This window comes from Chenopodium album, chromosome 18, assembly GCF_948465745.1.
Source record: "Chenopodium album chromosome 18, dcCheAlbu1.1, whole genome shotgun sequence".
NCBI lineage: Eukaryota > Viridiplantae > Streptophyta > Magnoliopsida > Caryophyllales > Amaranthaceae > Chenopodium > Chenopodium album.
In genome coordinates this window covers 3,070,880-3,089,820 of record NC_137851.1, presented here as the reverse complement: position 1 = coordinate 3,089,820, position 18,941 = coordinate 3,070,880, and the positions used below count along the sequence as shown (strand labels likewise).

General features: G+C 36.1%; 2 protein-coding genes across 2 annotated transcripts; both read left to right on the top strand.

Moving 5' to 3' along the window:
- Nucleotides 1-921: 921 nt before the first annotated feature.
- LOC145592705 (leucine-rich repeat receptor protein kinase HPCA1-like) lies at nucleotides 922-9,357 on the top strand. Its single transcript, XM_081649216.1, has 19 exons — nucleotides 922-1,003; nucleotides 1,935-2,055; nucleotides 2,161-2,232; nucleotides 2,809-2,883; nucleotides 2,991-3,062; nucleotides 3,223-3,384; nucleotides 3,467-3,541; nucleotides 4,323-4,394; nucleotides 4,482-4,553; nucleotides 4,665-4,733; nucleotides 4,881-4,955; nucleotides 5,769-5,840; nucleotides 5,963-6,094; nucleotides 6,243-6,703; nucleotides 6,779-6,919; nucleotides 7,024-7,148; nucleotides 7,831-8,050; nucleotides 8,331-8,563; nucleotides 8,704-9,357. The coding sequence occupies exons 1-19, from the start codon at nucleotides 922-924 to the stop codon at nucleotides 9,148-9,150; spliced, it is 2,778 nt and encodes a 925-aa protein (XP_081505342.1). The 3' UTR covers nucleotides 9,151-9,357.
- Nucleotides 9,358-10,111: 754 nt separating this feature from the next.
- LOC145590712 (ubiquitin-ribosomal protein eL40z fusion protein-like) lies at nucleotides 10,112-11,689 on the top strand. Its single transcript, XM_081647115.1, has 5 exons — nucleotides 10,112-10,214; nucleotides 10,467-10,553; nucleotides 11,237-11,357; nucleotides 11,472-11,538; nucleotides 11,639-11,689. The coding sequence occupies exons 1-5, from the start codon at nucleotides 10,112-10,114 to the stop codon at nucleotides 11,687-11,689; spliced, it is 429 nt and encodes a 142-aa protein (XP_081503241.1).
- Nucleotides 11,690-18,941: the final 7,252 nt, after the last annotated feature.

The following is an 18,941-nucleotide window of genomic DNA, read 5'->3' as shown; positions in this document are numbered from 1 at the left end:
GAAAATTATTTTTTTCTATGATTGTGTATTCCGTACAATTACATATTGTCATACTAATTTATATACTATAATGACATTTTATAGAGAAAATGCAAGTTGATCACATACTTAAAAATATTTGTGACAATTTCATAAATAAATTAATATTTTTCATTGCACCTAGGTCAATTTGTTTAACCTCGTAACGACGGGTGGATAAAATTGTTGATTTATCATTTGATCCATGTTATAGACGGGGCTTCATAAATTGGGTCTTCCACTCGTCCTCCCTCATCTACGTGCCTTAAAAGCTGCCTTCAAGCCTTAATTTTATAATTGTACGAAAGGATTTTTCTTCGTTACGAGAAAGAGTCAAGGGGCTCAAGGCAGCTGACATAATGTCTTTCTTCATCTTCTTCCCTTTTCTCGTGCTTCAGATTTTCAGGTATGTTTCTACAATTTCAACCCACGATTTACCCACTTTCCATGTTTTCATCTTAATGTTAACTTGAGTTGATAGTTGTCAAATTGTCCCGTCGTCATTACCATAAATTAATTTAAAATAAATAGAATATCTGAAATAATTTGACCATGTTTATTGATTTATCAAAGATTACATCACCTTTATAGTTTTTTATAATCTGAGTAAAACCCATTTGGTATTGAACAATTCTGGATATGGGTTTTGAGTTTTGACTTTGACAAAGTCAGTTCTTTTCTTTTTTTGATGTTCCTTTCTGTAATTTCTTTAGGGTGGTTGGCATTGGATAATAATTAATAAGTACATTACTAATAAATAAAGAAAGAATTATCATTAGTTTGCCTTCTTCTTTTTTACTGTTTATTTTGAGCGCCTTTTAAATTACTAATTGGCAAGAGAAATTTGTTGTGTATGTTGATTGTTGAGAGGAGAAAGTGGAGACAAATAGGCAACCTGGAGCTATGAATTCAGGCATATTGGTGTATTTGCTGCTCTTATTGTCATGCTGTTGTGTTGTAATAGCAAAAACAGATCCTGGTGACTGTAAGTTTTGATTGCAAACCTGTGATTTTGCACCTTTTGCTTGCTCTTTATATGGTATTGAGAACCAATGACTGGTGTCTCTCCATTATGATAAGCTGTAATTGTTGTGATTTTGTTCCTGGAGTTTCGGCTTTTTTGATAATTTTCATGCTTGGAGAGTTAGGGGTTCAAGTTGCTCATTATTAAGGTTGCTGAGTGGGTTAGTTGGAAGGAGGGTGTACTTCAAAGCATGCTTCACCTTGTGTAGTTTCATGCTCGGTTAATGCATCTATAGTTGTCATGATTGCCTTTGCTTTCAGGAGCTGTGTTTTATAATGATCATGTTTGTGGAACTATTTACTCCCACAGCCTGATATAGATGGTCTTGCTTGGGTTATGAAGCCTTTCAACTTTCTTTCTTGGTCAGTGCTACTAATAGGCTGAATATGAACCAAATTGTGTAGTAGCTTTGGATCCTCTTATTGAAACCGTCATATAGCAGAAATCCTAGTCAATTTATTGCTAGATTATTTGGAAAAGTTTGCAGAGTTGAGTTGAAAATTGTTAGCAGCTCTTAAAATTACAAATTCTAGCTAATAGAATATGAAGTAATAAATCTACGACAGCATTCCTAAAGGTCAGCTTAACTCTACACTTTACTATGCTTAAGAGGTTCTTAAATGGCTAGATACACATCCATTCCCTTAAATGGCTTTCCTATGTTTGTTGTTTCTTAAATTAGAACCTGAAGTTACTCTGTGACACTTGTATTTCATACTGGACCGCCTCAGCTTACATTGAATTGGTATATGAAGAGACACTTTTGATTGTTGCATTGCATGAGATATCTTCTCAGCAATTTTTTTTAAAGTTTCTTTTACATGGTTTATGCTATCATCTTTCTTATTGTGTTTATAATTCTATATAGATACTTATTCGATATCTTATGCAGTGGATGCTTTGAGATCTATCAAGAACCAATGGCAAAACACACCACCCAATTGGGGCAAAGGGGATCCATGTGGTCGGAAATGGGAGGGCATTTACTGTAATGATTCACGTGTGATTAGCATGTGAGTATTGCTCTTGACTTATAATCTGTGAATCAGTTGTTATAAGTATGTTTCTTGATAAATATGGCCCATTTACCTACTAACCCAATTTGTTTGACATTGCAGTAAACTATCAGGCATAAATTTAGCAGGTCCTTTTCCTGAAGATATCTTGTCATTATCTGAACTACGGACTTTGTAAGTTGTATGAATCTTATGTTGCTAAAACAACTAGACTTATTATTTTGTCTTGCAGCTAAATTGAGTAATGGTTGACGTAATATAATTAGTGATTTTCTTTGAAAGATTACTTCAGGCAGTTTTGTAACAAATGGTGAAATGTTGGTAATTTTGATTGGAAAACTGGGTTTAGGTATTCTCTGTTAGCTATTTTAAAACAAGTTAAAAGATAATTATCAAAGATCATTGTTGTATATGCAACTGAAGACCAGTAGCTTTTAGGTTATTTCATTTTACTGCTGATGTGGGTTATTCTGATTTTATTTCTGTATTTTCACTGCCTATCTAGATGAGGCAATATTATTTAGAAATTGGCCTCAGGAATGCATGCATGGCTATTTTCTCACTTTTGCCTCTCAGTCCCAGTGTGCGGTGTGCATCAAAGTTTTAAATTCCCTTCCACATATTTGGCTATGAACTCTATCATGTTACGTTAGCATCCCTTTCTTTCTGGTCTTATTCTTCATCACCCTTCAAGAGTTTTAACTTCTCAAAACTGATCTCTTTACTAAATGATAAATCGTTCTTATATAGGGATCTATCAAACAACAGAGGTCTGACAGGCCCTCTTCCGTCAAATATTGGGAATCTGAAAAATTTAGTACACCTGTAAGGATACTTTTTTTCTTCATTATAATGTCTGACCTTTTTTTTTTTTTTTTTTTTCAAAAATTAGAAAAAATTATGATTTGTTTCATTGCCTTCTTTTATTGCAGTGTACTTGTGGGCTGTAATTTTTCTGGCCCGATTCCAGAGTCTATAGTAACTCTTCAGAAACTGACTCATTTGTAAGTGTCTACACACCCCCCCCCCCCCCCCCCTCCTCCTTTCTGATTTTGTTTTTTCCCAATCTTCCTATATATCCCATTGTAAAAATGATTGACTAGCTTACTATGAGCAACCCTACTTTATCTCCTATCTAACCCTTGTTATGTGAAACCTTCACAGATTTCTGAATATGAATCACTTCAGTGGAAACATACCACGTTCCATTGGTAACCTCACAAATCTTGTCTGGCTTGATCTTAGTGAAAACCAGCTTGATGGAACATTACCAGTTTCCAACATGACTACAAGTGGCCTCGATAAGCTGCTTAAGGCCAAGCACTTGTATGCTTTCTTTGCAGCAGAGTCTACTTCTTACCAATTTTCTCTCTTTCCGTACAGCAATAACTATATGTTCTCTGTGCAGTCATCTTGGACGAAATAAGTTATCAGGTGAAATTCCACGTGAACTTTTCAGCTCAGGAATGTCTCTGATACATGTGTAAGTTCTGAAATTGATATCTGAATTTAACTATATCACTAAATGCAATATGTGCATTCAGGGACCTCTTCCACAAGTAGATTTTTCTTGTATAATAACTTGTTTAGAAGCACTTTGTTCTATACTGCAAAGGATTTGTATAACAATATTGAGAGCAAAAGGATTACTGAAAAACTGAAGAGAGCACTATGGGGCACTCCAAAATGGAATGTGAAAGTTGGCATGATACAGCTAAAGCAAAGAGTACTGTTGGGAATGGCTTGTGGAGGAAGCTGAGGATTAGTTAGAGGTGAGAGAGGGAAAGGAAGTCAGACTTATATTTCTAAAGAGGAGAGTAGATCAAGATAAATCATGGAGCAAATTAGTATGTATTTTGGGTGTGTATCAAGACTTTTGAATGCTTGAAGATTGCATCAGATTTTTGTGATCAATCTTATTATTGCCCTTTTCTGCTCTCAGTTCTTTTATCTCAAATTCCAATCTGTTACACCAGTGATTCAAGTCCCTGATTTCAGTCTATGCAGACAAGGCTAAGCTTGTAAAGAATGTGGAATAGTATTTCCAAATAGCAACTCCACATGATTTACCCATTACTAATGAGTTAATGAATAGATGTCCTTATGAAATTACAATATTACAGAGAAGCTGGCATTTATTCCATAGTGAACTGGTAGCCTTAATAAAGTCAATAATTTGCTTAATCATAGATTTATGGAGAAAACCTTTTCAACTTCTTGCTCTCACACTTCAAATTTATTGACCATCTTAATGACTTGAACAGCATTTTGAATGAAAACCAGCTCAATGGAAGTATTCCAGAAACAATGGGGCTTGTACAGAATTTAACTGTAATGTGAGTACATATTAGATATTTTTTAGTGTAGTTTACTGGAAAGAATTAACACCATTTCAGGGTAACTAACTTTTCTCTGCTTTGCAGTCGTTTGGACAGGAACTCCTTGAGTGGTTCTGTACCCCAAAATTTGAGCATGCTCACTAACGTGAGTGAGCTGTAAGTAGTTCGAGATTTTTTTTTTTTTACTCTCTTTACGTCATGATTTACGAGTTCAAATGCATATTGATTATGTCCTTTTTTTCTTTGGTTGTTGGTACTGTATTACAGCTACCTGGCAAACAACAATTTGAGTGGGTCAATCCCTGACCTAACAAGAATGACTCTCCTTACATTTGTGTGAGTAGTAGCAATATCTGAACTTTTGGTAGCTTGACATATTGTTCTTAGCATCATCATCAAGATATAGCTTATTACAAATTATATTTTCTGAAGCTATCCGCTAGAATTTGTGAATTTTAGTTGATTGCCCCTTATGATTTGCAGAGACTTGAGTAATAATAATTTCGATGCAACGTCTGTTCCTCAGTGGGTTGAGGAGTTACCAAATTTAACTACTTTGTGAGTTTTTCTACCTTTTTCTTTTTTCTGTACTTTGATTTCTTATGAATGATCTGAAATTAATTGTAAATGTGTAATACTACCTCCTTTTCTTATTATGTGCAGCAAAATAATATTTTATGTCTCACAAATAATACCCCTTTGTTGCACATGATAAGAAACAAAGGTAGTATAATTATTAGTTAACCAAGTGGAAACAATGATAAAACACATTAATTAGCAAGATATGTTTACACGGGTAGTAATAATGGGTGTAAGTAGGTTTTATAAATGCTGAAAACACAAAACTCATACTTGTATCTTAATTGGGTAGTACTAACTTCTAAGTTTCATCTGACCCCCACTTCCGTACCATTCAATCAGTCAATCAAAGCCTTAATCCCATAAGTGGGGTCGGCAACATCAACCAAAAGGGATTATACCGTATAGTCATTCCCCCTCTTCCCTACCATTAGAAGGTAAAACTTTAGTAGAGATATTGGGATCATTTTGATGTTAAGGATACATAAGGAATGACCATATGATTGGGTGATCATTATCGTATAAGTCTTTGCCCAATTAAATCAATCAACCATATGATTGGGTGATCACATTTCTTTTCTAGATTTTGCAATATAAAGAATTCACTCTGATCTTGAGTATTGATTGGTGGACCCTTGTTTCTTCCTGCATCATTGATGGTATCTTCAAGGAATCGAGGATGTTGTGACCATGGATGCAAGATCAGTAAAATAATTGGCAAGACATCTACATTTTCGTTGGCAAATTGTCAGTTTTCCCTGCGTTGCTAATCTATCGGCTATGAATTTGCAGAGTGATGGCAAACACTAGTCTTGAAGGGAATATATCAACAACACTGTTCAGCTTACCTCAAATACAGACTGTGTACGATTTCCCTTTCCCTTTCCTTTTCTTTCTTCTTTTGGATTTTCTCTTTTTCTTAAAGTACTTTGTTTTATTGTGCTCTTAAATTAATCTGGCTTATGAACTTTCATATTGGACCATAGGGTGCTAAATAACAACCAGCTAAATGGCACTATAGAAATTCCAGCTAATGTGAGCATGAATCTCCGCCTTTTGGATTTGCGGAATAATTCCATTGATGGCTTTAGTTCTGGAGTGTACAACAAGAGCATTCTGTATGCATTTTATCTCTACTCCTTCCATCCTTATATGGTTCCCTTTTACCTTAGAATTCTGATAATTTGTTACATGATAAACATTACAGAGTACTACTCGTATCTTTTTTGTCCTAAGATTTAATTGAACATTGTACAATTTCTCCAGGCTTGATGAAAATCCTTTTTGTCTGAGGCCAGAAGCTGAAGGAAACTGCACTACTGTTCAGCCTTCAAAATATTTAAACTTTATACCACTACTTAAATGTGCCCCTCCAACTTGTTTTTCAGACCCAATACTTCCATCTGATTGCAAACGTCCTTACCTTGGTAACCTGGTATTCAGATCATTTAACTTTTCTGATCTGGCTAACATGCGCTACTATGACTTTCTAAATGACACTTTGCAACCTCTTCTTTCACCCCAAGTTTCAATAGATAGAGTGTGTTTAGTGAGCTCAATGATAGATACAAATGGGTACCTTGTATTGAATATATCATTCTTTCCTCCTGGTGAAAAATACTTCAATCGAACAGGAATTTCTTTAGTTGGGAATGTCCTCAATAATCATGTTTTTGATTCGCCATATGGACCATATTACTATATTGATAAGGCGTATACCTTTCCAGGTAATTTTATTTTTTATTTTTTGTAGGATATTCTTTTAGAATTTTAGTTTCTTTGCTCAAACAAAAATTCTGCAGGACGAACCAAGAACACTGCTCTTATTATAGGAGTAACAGTTGGTGGCTTTGTGCTTTTGGTGCTAACAATTGCTGCTGGAGTTTATGCCTATCGCCAAATGAAAATAGCCCAGAGAGCTGCTAAATTGAACAATCCTTTCTGTAAGATTAGCCATCAATGTTTAGCTGTCAAGTTAATCCCTGTGTCTTTTTTTTTGCATTCATGTGTTTGAATTAATAAATCTTGCTTCTTTATGTAAACGCAGTATCCTGGAAGAAAGGTAACATTCCTCAAGTGAAGGGAGCTAGATGGTTCTCATTTGAAGATGTTAGACAATGCACCAGTGATTTTTCTTCTGAAAGTGAGATTGGAGTTGGGGGTTACGGGAAGGTGAGTTTCGCCATCTCCCATTTCTTTTAATTTTTGGCTGTCTTGAGAATTGTCACCTTCATCTATTTTAGAAAACCCTCATATGGACTGGCATAGCTCGTGATGAGAATGACTATGTCTTTGTGTTATACTGGTGCATTAGGTTTTTTCTTCACAGCATTGAGAATGTCTATCTATTAGGAGTTCATAAATTTCCTGTAACAATTATCGAACCTACAATACTATCTCAAAAGGAAGAATATAGTCTTTTCACACGGCTTCAAGAGTTCATATCTTGTTGTATCTCCTTTTGCATTGTAATTGTGAAATCTTAGGCATAAGATCTGAACTAATGAAGTCTTACAACATATTTAAAAAAATTAAATGGGATACTTTATAATGGACATATAAATTTGTTAGACCGCATCAATTAATACTCAGCAATCTGAGAACTTCTACTCCTCTATGGATTAAGGATACAACCCAAAGCATAGGAAATAGAACCTTGAACATCTTGCTACCTGCAAGTACTCTAGTACTACTTATTGGCATAATGCCAGTAGAATCTCAAATGATTCAATAATTTTGTTCTTTTGGGAAGAGGTTTCTACATTTTCTTGATCAAGCATTTTTCCTTTATTTTGTTGATATGTATCAATTTGAAACTTTCTAGATAGAATAATTGATATTTGACTTTGGGCAGGTTTACAAGGGGAAACTCATCACTGGAGAAGTAGTAGCGATCAAAAGAGCTCAGAAGGGATCAATGCAGGGGGCATTGGAGTTCAAAACCGAGATTGAACTCTTATCAAGGGTTCACCACAAGAATGTTGTCAATCTAGCTGGCTTCTGTTATGATAAGGGTGAACAGATGCTGATTTATGAATATGTTCCGAATGGGAGCCTGAGGGCAGCTCTTTCAGGTACAATTTCACTTCACCTAAGACAGATAAACTGCAAGTGGTTGTGTATGACTGTGTATAATGCTAATCCTAAATTAAACAACAAAAGTATATTTTCGTTACATATATGAAGTATGAACCTCTATCCCAACCAATTTAGTACTCAATCACTTACTTATAGATTGTTAGCCTTCGAATGTTATAAACAGTCATTCTGATTTCTGAGTACTCTTATAAGACAGTGATGCATGCCTTTATATTATCCTGGGTGAAGCTTTAAAATCCTGTGATCCAATTGCAGGGAAATCTGGAGTTCGATTGGTTTGGACACGGAGGCTAAATATTGCCCTTGGTGCAGCTAGAGGTCTGGCATACTTGCATGAGCTTGCTGACCCACCCATCATACACAGGGACATTAAATCAGACAATATATTGCTGACTGATCACTTGAATGCAAAAGTGGCAGATTTTGGTCTGTCCATACCTTTCAGTGATGATAAGGGTCAGGTGGCCACCCAAGTTAAAGGAACATTGGTTAGTCCTTGATGCCTATGCAATTATCTTTGTTATATAATATGAGATGGACGAGAGAGGAAAGATGGGTTAGGAGTGAAAATTACAATCATGTATATGTTTCACCAGTGGTTTTGATCATTTGATATAATGTCATGCAGGGTTATTTGGATCCTGAATACTATATGACTCAAATATTAACTGAGAAGAGTGATGTCTATAGTTTTGGAGTGGTGATGCTGGAGCTGGTTACTGGAAAGTTGCCACTGGAGAAACACACATACATTGTGAGAGTAGTAAGGGATTCATTGAAGGAAACGGGGAGCGTATACAACCTTGTGGACCCTGCCCTTCGTTCAGACATTCTGATTGACACAGATGAATTTGTGAATCTGGCTATGAAGTGTCTTCAAGACACAGGAGATGAGCGACCTTCAATGAATGAAGTGGTGAAAGAGATCGAGAGTATAATTGAAGCAAGTAATATGTACTACGATGTTGAATCATCTACCACCTCTGCCAGCTTCGATGTAACAAGAGATAGTGGTTATCCTTATAACAGCTATGGATCCATGGACAGCAGGATGAGCAGCCCTTTTATAAAATGAGAGAGTCAGAGAATTGTCACAAATTCTATCTGTTGACTGCTTCACTCTGATTGATCTTAGTATTGGAGTGTAGTAGACTTCTCTGACTACATTTTTTTTTTTTTTTTGAATATTGATAGGTTATTATTGTGTATATAAAATGAGGTGCTACTGTTTTACTTGTACATATATACATATACATACATAATAAAGCAGCATTTATAGGACTTCCAGCACATGTATCGAGTCTGATTTCCCATTCAGGTTGAAAGAACATATTTTAGACAAAATCAACTCAGATAAGGGCTGTAAGCACCGGGAGATGATGGCCTCAATAGCCAACCAAGCCGTGCCGAGCCGAGCCCAAGCATTGTAAATGGCATGCAAATGGACTCGTCTCCAAACACATTTGTCCATTTACCTATTTTTACCACCCCATCACCAAATACATGAATTTTATAACATGATTTTTTTTTTTTTTTTTTTTGATAAAGGATACAAAGAGATTACATACTAATATTAAAGCAAATAAAATTAACTGCCGCTTTCCCTGCAATTTGAATTTTATAACATGTTTATACCATATAATTCATTTTTAGAAAATTGCTTTCAAAAAATAATTTTACTACAAGTATATGAGATTATGGTTAATGTAAAGACCACAATACCCTTACAAAAGAAAAAAATAACTTTATAGAAATAAAAAATAAAAAATTGGGGGGAAAATTACAAAAACAAATGACTTGGGGAGAGGTTTTACCTCATTTTATTTTCAACATTTTAATTTTTATTTCATCAAAAAATTTTGGACAGGTGTCAACGTGTCATTACCCCTCCTTTCATCCCAGAAAGGCAAAAACCTAGGGATCTTCACTATAAATACAGTACAACCCATTTATCACTCCCTCTAAAACTCACAGTTTCCATAATTTCACTACAAAGTTTCTTCAAACAAACCAAGCCAAAAAAAGAGAGAACAAAAATGCAGATGTTTGTGAAAACACTCACTGGTAATACTACCACCCTTGAGATCGAACCCAGCGACTCCATTACCACTCTCAAGTCCAAGATCCACCTCAAACAAGGTTTCTCCTTTTTTTTTTTTTTTTTTGAAGCTATTACTGATTTCAACTCATTTTTACTTTTTTTTTTTGGCTGATTTCACAGTGTTTTTTGAGATCACAACTTATATTTTTCTTGAAATTATGAGTTTTCATTTGTTATTTTTGAAGTTTTTACTCCTACTGATTTCACTCTGTTCTTTGAGATTGTCAGTTTTCACGCAGAAAAGTGTGTTTTAATCTTTGCATATTTTTGTTTTTTTTTTTTTTTTGAAGGAATAATTCCAGAGCAGCAGCGCCTGATTTTCAGTGGGAAGCAGCTTCAAGATGACCGTACTATTGCTGACTACAACATTCTCAAAGGTTTACCTCCTCTGTTACTCTGTTTTTCTCTCTTTCCAGAATATCGTTCTTCCTTGCTTTTTGTGGTGTTAATGATGATAATGTACTTATTTATGCTTCATTTTGTTATTTTTTGGATGATTTCTGCATCTACTATTGTCTTGCTCTTCTTACTCTGTTTTAATGCCATATCGCCATTTCTCATATTCCTGAAACTTCAAACTTCATATTTGTAGTTGATGCTTTGCCTTTATTTCTACTCTGTTTTATTTTCCTTTTTTTTAAAAAAAATCTTGTTTTCATGATAAATTTTTATAGTCGTATTTGTTGAGTATCTCTCTGTTTTGTTTGTTGTATTTTTTGTAAATGGCTTTTTCTTCAAAAAATCTTGAAATCCTCTGTTTTCCTATGTAGTTTTGAAATCCAGTTTCTGTTGTTGATATTTTTGAAGCAACTCCAAAATTTCACCGTTTTCTGGATTTAATCGCAAATTTTTGTTGGCTATTTTACAAAAAAATAAGTTGCTACGAATGCTACCTCTTTTTATCAGTGCTGATTGTTAACACAATTTTTGTTCAATCCATCAAAATTGTTGTTCTGTCTTATCTGTGAAATCTCTGAATTCTCTGTTACAAATAATCGTATTGTTGTTGTTGTGGTTGATAATGATTAATGATGTTGATTTTTAACAAACAAAATTGTAGAATCAACACTTCACTTGTTGCTGAGGTTGAGGGGAGGAGGCTACGGAAACTTCCACAAATTCAACCCGAGTATGGTGGTGTTGGCTCGTCAGTACAATCAAGACAAGAAGATTTGCCGCAAGTAATCATCAAATCTATCCTCAATAATTTTATTAATTCAATCTCTTTTAATTCGAGTACGAACTACAATATAAGTAGCAAATTGCATTTAATTTGTTGAATGATAATTTTTCAGGTGCTATGCTCGTCTGCCATTGAGGGCTACAAACTGTCGCAAGAAGAAGTGTGGGCACTCCAATGAGGTACAAAAATAGTATCACTAATGTTCATAATTAAATTATTTGTTTTATTTTCATGTAATCGATTAATTCTAATGGTGTGTGTATTAAATTTATGTTACAGTTGAGGGCTAAGAAGGTTTTCTTAGCAAAGGGAGCCAATCGGGTCACTTAAATGAAGAAGGGCAATGGTTGCTGCGACTTTGGTTGAGTTTTTAGCATAACAGTAATGAAGTTTTACTAGAGGACACTACTTCTAATACTCTGCTTTAAACCTAATTTCTGTACAACTATGACTACTATTTTAGTTTTGGTGAAGTTTATGGCATGAAACATTATAATATTATGTTGCTACTACTATTATGGTTTAATTATGTATATATTTGGACAAGTATGTTTTAAAATTGGATGATTTTGCCTAGCTTTTGAAGTTGCCATAAAGTTTTAATCATCAAGTTGAATGTTTCTCTTGAGTAAAGTTGGTAAAACAATGACTGGAATTTGATTTTGCTTAATTATTTTCACCTAGCTCCTTATGTACTGCATGTTAGAATTTTAACTTTTAATTGCTTCAATAGGAAACGAGAATTTTCTCAACCAAAAAAGGTTTATTTTTAAATCAGTTTTTAAAAGTTTTTTGCATTTTATAAAAAGGAAACATTGAAAAATCCTTTAAAAAAAACTTAGAATTAACAAACATTGATGATAATTGGGTGAGATTTAAAAAGATTTGAAAATATTTGACCAATGTCTGAATTAGATCACACAAATAAATACTCACATAAGGGAAAGAAAAAGGGATATATATATAGGGGGTTAAACTTCTTGTTTAATTAAAAGGGATATATAGGGGGTTAAAAAATTGAATAAAGTAATGAAAATGCTACTAGTAAAGGTGTTTTAAGTGAAATATACGCGTGAGGTTCAACAATGCTTGGGCCAATTTTTTTGGCTAAAATGTCACTATGGGTTCGTGACTTTTTTAAAGAACCAAAATTTTCTTGTTAGTCTTTTATCATGGAGTAATTAATTATATTCATCCATTTACGAGTAATTTCTTATCATTTTGATTAATTGTCTTATGATAAACATGTATAAATTTGGAGGTGTATATAAAATTAGTTGTACTACTCTAAATTTGTGTTTATAAATGTAGATGCGTGAACCCTAACTTTCAACTTTCAATCGAGTTCAATTTTTTTTTATCAATAACTCCGATTTATTAAGGTTTATGTATGATCTGCTTAATTATTCTATAAGTCGGATATATAAACGAGTTATGCATAATCGAGCTTTATTTGCACATTTGTTCAATTAATTTAGAAGACGAGGCCAAAAATTATCTCACCTCCTAAAGAGGCATGCTAATATGGTGGTGCTGTGTACGGGGTAATTCTTATCTGTTAGTAGGGACAGCTGCCAAATCTTTTATTTTGTCTTTTTGTGATGTCAGAAATCAGAAGTTAGTAACCTGAGGTGTATTGGATGCATGGCATAGAGCTACCACTGCACACAGACGTTTAATTTGACGTTGAATCATTACTTTCTCTTTCTATCTCAATATATTGCTTTATTTGATTCTAATCTTTCATTTTACTGCCCTCACAAAATTAGCTATTCCTATCTCGATAGTCTTTTATGATTTTATCCTTAATTAGTCCATTATAATTATAATTTTATCCTAGTTATAATAATTAATTATCGATGTTAAGGTGTTCCTGTCCATTCAATCAATCAAAGCCTTAATCCCAAAAGTGGGGTCGGCTAACATGAACCAAATTTGATTATTCCGTGTAGTCATCAACATAAATCTTTCTCCTCCATCCCTTACGATCCAAAACTTCATCCTCACGTAAATCCATGCACTTCATATCCTTCCTCACTCCTTCCAACCAAGTCATCTTTGGTCTCCCTCTTCCTCGTTTAATCCCTCCATGGTCCCACTCTTCCACTCTTCGCACCGTGTTCCTGTCCATTATGATAGTAATATATAGCCTCACAAATCGCTGATGATAATCTCATAATCATATGAGTACATGAATTTTCCAATATGAAATATATATAATACTTCACTATAATATGTTGAGATAATAATTAGGAAAGATTGTATAATATATATAATTAGGAAAGATTGTATAATAATTAGGAAAGATTGTATAATATATTTTCCATGGTATCTAGAGCTTAGGTTCCGAAATCAATTTTTTTTTTCCACAAAATACAGTGAGGCAGAGAGATGGCGAAGGGTGATGATGAAACACCACCGCCACCACCATCGAATGATCTTGAGTATCATCTTGGCTCTAGTGATCATCCGGGTATCGTAATTACACCGATCAAATTGACAGGATCGAATTATGATGATTGGTCCAAGGCTGTGCGCCGATCGTTAATTGTGAAGTGGAAATTTGGCTTTGTAGATGGTTCCATTCAAGAACCGGCTGCTGATTCTCCTAAATATAAGCATTGGATAGCCGTGAATTCAATGCTAGTATCATGGATGAATAATACTTTGGATGATGGTTTACGATTGACGATTGATGACTATGATATTGTGCGTGACTTATGGAGGCATTTGCAACAAAGATATTGCGTCGTTAGTGGGACTCGTGTGTGCCAACTCAAGCAAGATTTGGGAGTTTGTAAACAAGCGGCTTCCGAGACGATGACGGATTATTTTGGAAGATTATCTAAAATATGGAAGGAATTGGTCCAATTTTGCCGTGTTCCTAAATGTTCTTGTGGTGGTTGCACATGCAATATTGCGAAGCAAGTAGGAGATATTCGTGAAGAGGACTACTTGCATTATTTTTTGATTGGCTTAGATGATTCATATGAGTCAATTCGAGCACAATTACTCGCACAATCTCCTCTTCCCATGGTGGATAGTGCATATCAAACGGTAATTAATACCGGAAGATTACGAGGTCGTGACAATAAGCCGAAGGAGAATGTGATGGCATTCAAGGTTGATTCCCGTGCTAGGAGTGATTCGGGAGATGGAGACCGACCATTTTGTACCCATTGCAATCGTGTGGGTCATGACAAAAGGGGTGTTATCAGATTATTGGCTTTCCGCCGGGTTGGGATGACAATCGGAAAGGTGGAAGAGGTTGTGGTCGTGGTGGCTCTAGCAATCGTGGAGGTAAAGGAGGTCGTGGTTATGTGGGGGAGCAAGGGAACTCATCTAATGCTGCCCCTACATCGGCACGGGCTAATGCGGTGCAAGGAGGGGGTGCAACCAACTCCGGTAGTAGCTCTTCATCGCAAACAAATCTTGTTCAAGGACTTGCGGGAGTTTCGGTAGAGCAAGCACAACAAATAATCGATATTTTGAGCAAAACCAAGTCACGATTGGAAGGTAATACAAGCGTATTATGGATTGTGGATACAGGAGCTTCTAATCATGTTACTAATGATTTGTCCATCATGAGAAATATCAAGACCATACAAAATTGTCCGGTGGGTTTGCCGGATGGTCAAACGATGAATGCGAATCAATTGGGTTCGGTCACCCTAGAGGGTGGTTTGGTGCTTGATAATGTGTTATTTGTTCCCCACTTAAATTGCAATTTAATTTCTGTAACTCAACTTAGTGATGAAAATCGATGTATAATTCAATTCACTAACAAAATTTGTGTTATTCAGGACCAGTTGACGAGGACGGTGATTGGCGTGGGTGAACGACAAGATGGACTTTACTTTTTCCGAGGTGTGCCGCATGTGAAGGTTCTAGCAGTGGATTGTGTGGTGGATCTTTGGCATCAACGAATGGGTCATCCGTCGGAGAAAGTTCTAAAGTTACTTCCACCTGTGAGTAACTCTATTAGAAAAAATAATGATGTGTGTGATGTATGCCCTCGGGCAAAACAATCTAGAGATAGTTTTCCTGATAGTGAGAATAAAGCTAGCGGTTTGTTTGATTTAGTTCACATTGATTTGTGGGGTCCGTACAAGGTAGCATCGTCATGTGGTGCTAAGTTGTTTTTGACAATAGTCGATGATTTTTCTAGAGGTGTTTGGGTTTATTTGATTCAAAATAAAACTGAAGTTGAATTTACCTTTCTCAATTTTATTGCCTTGATTAAACGACAATTTAATAGAGATATAAAGGTTGTTAGAAGTGATAATGGTACCGAATTCAATCACCTTCAAGATTATTTTGTTCAAAATGGTATTATTTTTGAATTATCCCGTGTTGGAACGCCTCAACAAAATGGGAGAGTAGAGAGGAAACACCAACATATTCTTAATGTGGCTCGAGCTTTGCGTTTTCAAGGAAAACTTCCTATAAAATTTTGGGGTGAATGTGTGTTGACAGCATGTTATTTGATTAATAGAACTCCTAGTTCTGTGATTCAAAATAAACCTCCTTATGAGATGTTATTTGGTAAAATTCCCCCATATGAGCTTATAAGAGTGTTTGGTTGTTTGTGTTATGCACATAATCAACGAAGTAAAGGAGATAAATTTGCGTCGCGGAGTAGAAAATGTGTTTTCTTGGGTTACCCCTTTGGGAAGAAAGGGTGGCAACTGTTTGATTTGGAATCTCGTGAGTATTTTGTTTCACGAGATGTGAAATTCCATGAGCGTGTGTTTCCATTTAAGGAGAGTTTGACAGAGAATAGTGATCAATTGAAGACTTCGATGATGTTTGGTGACTTGGAGTTTAGTTATGATGATGAAGAAGATGAATTTATGGCGTGGCACAATGGTGCATTGGTGGATAAGGGGGATGAGATGAGTGTGAGGGAGGTGACTGGCCAGCCGAGTGCAGCAAGGCAGCCACACGCAGCCACCCAGCAGCTGCCAGACCCAACGTCCGCAGCAAGCACGCAGGGTAGCAGCGCTGCTGCTTCTGCTCGGGGCGCTGGAAATCCAGTGAGCGCTGGCCAGGCAGCACCATCAGCAGGCGCTGGCAGCTCGCTAGATCAGCAGCCCCAAGCTGCCACAACACATGACACTGCAGCAGCAGCCCCTAGGGGTACGTATGAGGTGTCGGAGGGTGTACAACAGCAGCAATGCAGGGGGGACAAGGACGGTGCAGGGGTGGTTTCCGGTGAGGCGGTTTCCGGTGAAGAAGAGTTGGGTCGGGGAAAGAGAGTAAAAATTCCTTCGACAAAGCTGCGCGATTGCGTCACACACACCATTCGGAAAAGTAAAAGTCCACCTACACCCGCGACATCATCCTCGTCAGGTACTCCCTATCCTATAACATATTTTGTGAATTATGATCGTTTTTCCGAAAAACACAGAAAATATATTGCTGCAGTGACAGAGGCAAAAATTCCGAGATCTTTCAAAGAAGCAATGCAACATGAAGGCTGGAGAGAAGCTATGGCCTTAGAAATAAAGGCTCTCGAGGATCAGGGAACTTGGACACTAGAAGATCTTCCGGTGGGAAAGAAGGCACTTGGAAGCAAGTGGGTTTACACCGAGAAGAGAGATGAGGCAGGCAATTTGTTGCGTCTGAAAGCAAGATTGGTGATCCTTGGCAATCATCAGGAGGAAGGCATTGACTATAATGAAACGTTCGCACCTGTAGCAAAAATGTCAACGGTACGTATTTTTCTAGCAGTTGCCACGATTAAAAACTGGGATGTACATCAAATGGATGTGCATAATGCTTTCTTGCATGGTGATTTAGAAGAAGAGATATATATGAAAGTTCCACCGGGGTTTCAGAAAAATAATTCTGAAAAAGTGTGCAAAATGAAGAAATCTCTGTATGGTTTGAAACAGGCTCCGAGGTGTTGGTTTGAAAAATTGTCCAAGGCGTTGAAGCAATATGGGTTTAAACAGTCATATTCCGACTATTCTCTATTCACTTTTTCGAAGGGTGGATTGCAGTTGAGTGTCTTGATTTATGTGGATGACATGATAATTGCAGGAAATAATACATTTGCATTAGAGAATTTTAAAACATATCTGCGTGAATGCTTTAAAATGAAGGATTTGGGAGCCGTGAAATATTTTTTGGGGCTAGAAGTGGCTCATAGCAAGCAAGGTTTCTATGTATGTCAACGCAAGTATGCTATGGATATTATCTCTGAGACAGGGCTACTAGGTGCTAAAGCGGCAGATTTCCCGATGCAACAAAATCATAAACTTGCTCTCGCAGAAGGGAAGGAGTTTGCAGATGTTGAACGATATAGGCGGTTGATTTACTTGGCAGTCACGAGGCCGGATTTGGCTTATTCGGTGCATATTCTGTCTCAGTTTATGCAATGCCCCAAAGAGGAACATTGGGAGGCAGCTTTGAGAGTAGTCAGATATTTGAAGAAATGTCCGGGTCAAGGTATTCTCTTGAGGTCTGATAGCAGTCTTCAGTTGGAAGGTTGGTGTGACTCGGATTGGGCGAGTTGTCCTTTGTCTCGTAGATCGTTGACTGGTTGGTTTGTACTTCTTGGACTATCTCCCGTGTCTTGGAAGACTAAAAAGCAACCAACAGTAGCGACAAGTTCCATTGATGCCGAGTATAGGTCCATGACAATGTTGACATGTGAGTTGAAACACTTGAAACAAATCCTTCGATCCTTGGGTGTAGAACATAAACAAGGTATGAACATGTACTGTGATAGTCAATCGGCACTTCATATTGCAAATAATCCGGTGTTTCACGAGAGGACAAAACACATTGAGGTAGATTGTCACTTTATTAGAGATGCCATTAAAGAAGGAGTAATTAAGCCATCGTATGTTTCTACGAAGGTTCAATTGGCGAACATTTTTACAAAAGCCTTAGGGAAGGCGCAATTTGAATTGTTACTTGACAAGATGGGCATTCGAGATCTACATGCTCCATCTTGAGGGGAGATGTTGAGATAATAATTAGGAAAGATTGTATAATATATTTAGTTTTCTAATTATGTTCATATTTATCTTATTCCTATTCTAGTTAGGGTTAGGAATATCTCTTGTACCTATATATACACCTTACATGTGAATGAGAAAGCTGAGCCGTTTTATTCGAGTTTGACATAATAATATTTCACCATCATAGTATCATACTACCCAATTAACCTTAATGACATCCAAATCTGCATTGTGCTAAGGTTTAATTGCGGCATCCACAAATAAAGAAGTATGATGCAAGTATAACTAGTCAACTTACCTAGATAATGTTTCGGGTTATGTTGTTGTGTATTATAATTTATTGTTACTTTTTTTAAAAGTTAATTCCTTCTTATTTAAGGAGAACTACGGTGTTGTGATAATTGATAAATGATTACATATAGCCTATAGAGAAGGAAAAAAAAATTCTATATTTTTTGGTGTAACAAGTTTTGAGATGATTATCGTATTACACTAATTTATTATGTCACAGGGCTACATATAAGCATTAAATTTACACTTAAAAATCATAAAAAGTTAAGAAATCATGGAAATATAAACACTAATTACACTGATTTACGCGTGTTTTCGAC

Bases quoted from the DNA above. Each gene is read 5' to 3' on its own strand.
- LOC145592705 (XM_081649216.1), top strand. From the start codon at position 922: ATGAATTCAGGCATATTGGTGTATTTGCTGCTCTTATTGTCATGCTGT. The intron at 5,841-5,962 runs GTACGATTTCCC...ATTGGACCATAG, and splicing joins TTACCTCAAATACAGACTGT to GGTGCTAAATAACAACCAGC. The intron at 7,149-7,830 runs GTGAGTTTCGCC...GACTTTGGGCAG, and splicing joins GAGTTGGGGGTTACGGGAAG to GTTTACAAGGGGAAACTCAT.
- LOC145590712 (XM_081647115.1), top strand. From the start codon at position 10,112: ATGCAGATGTTTGTGAAAACACTCACTGGTAATACTACCACCCTTGAG. The intron at 10,215-10,466 runs GTTTCTCCTTTT...TTTTTTTTGAAG, and splicing joins CAAGATCCACCTCAAACAAG to GAATAATTCCAGAGCAGCAG. The intron at 10,554-11,236 runs GTTTACCTCCTC...ACAAAATTGTAG, and splicing joins TGACTACAACATTCTCAAAG to AATCAACACTTCACTTGTTG.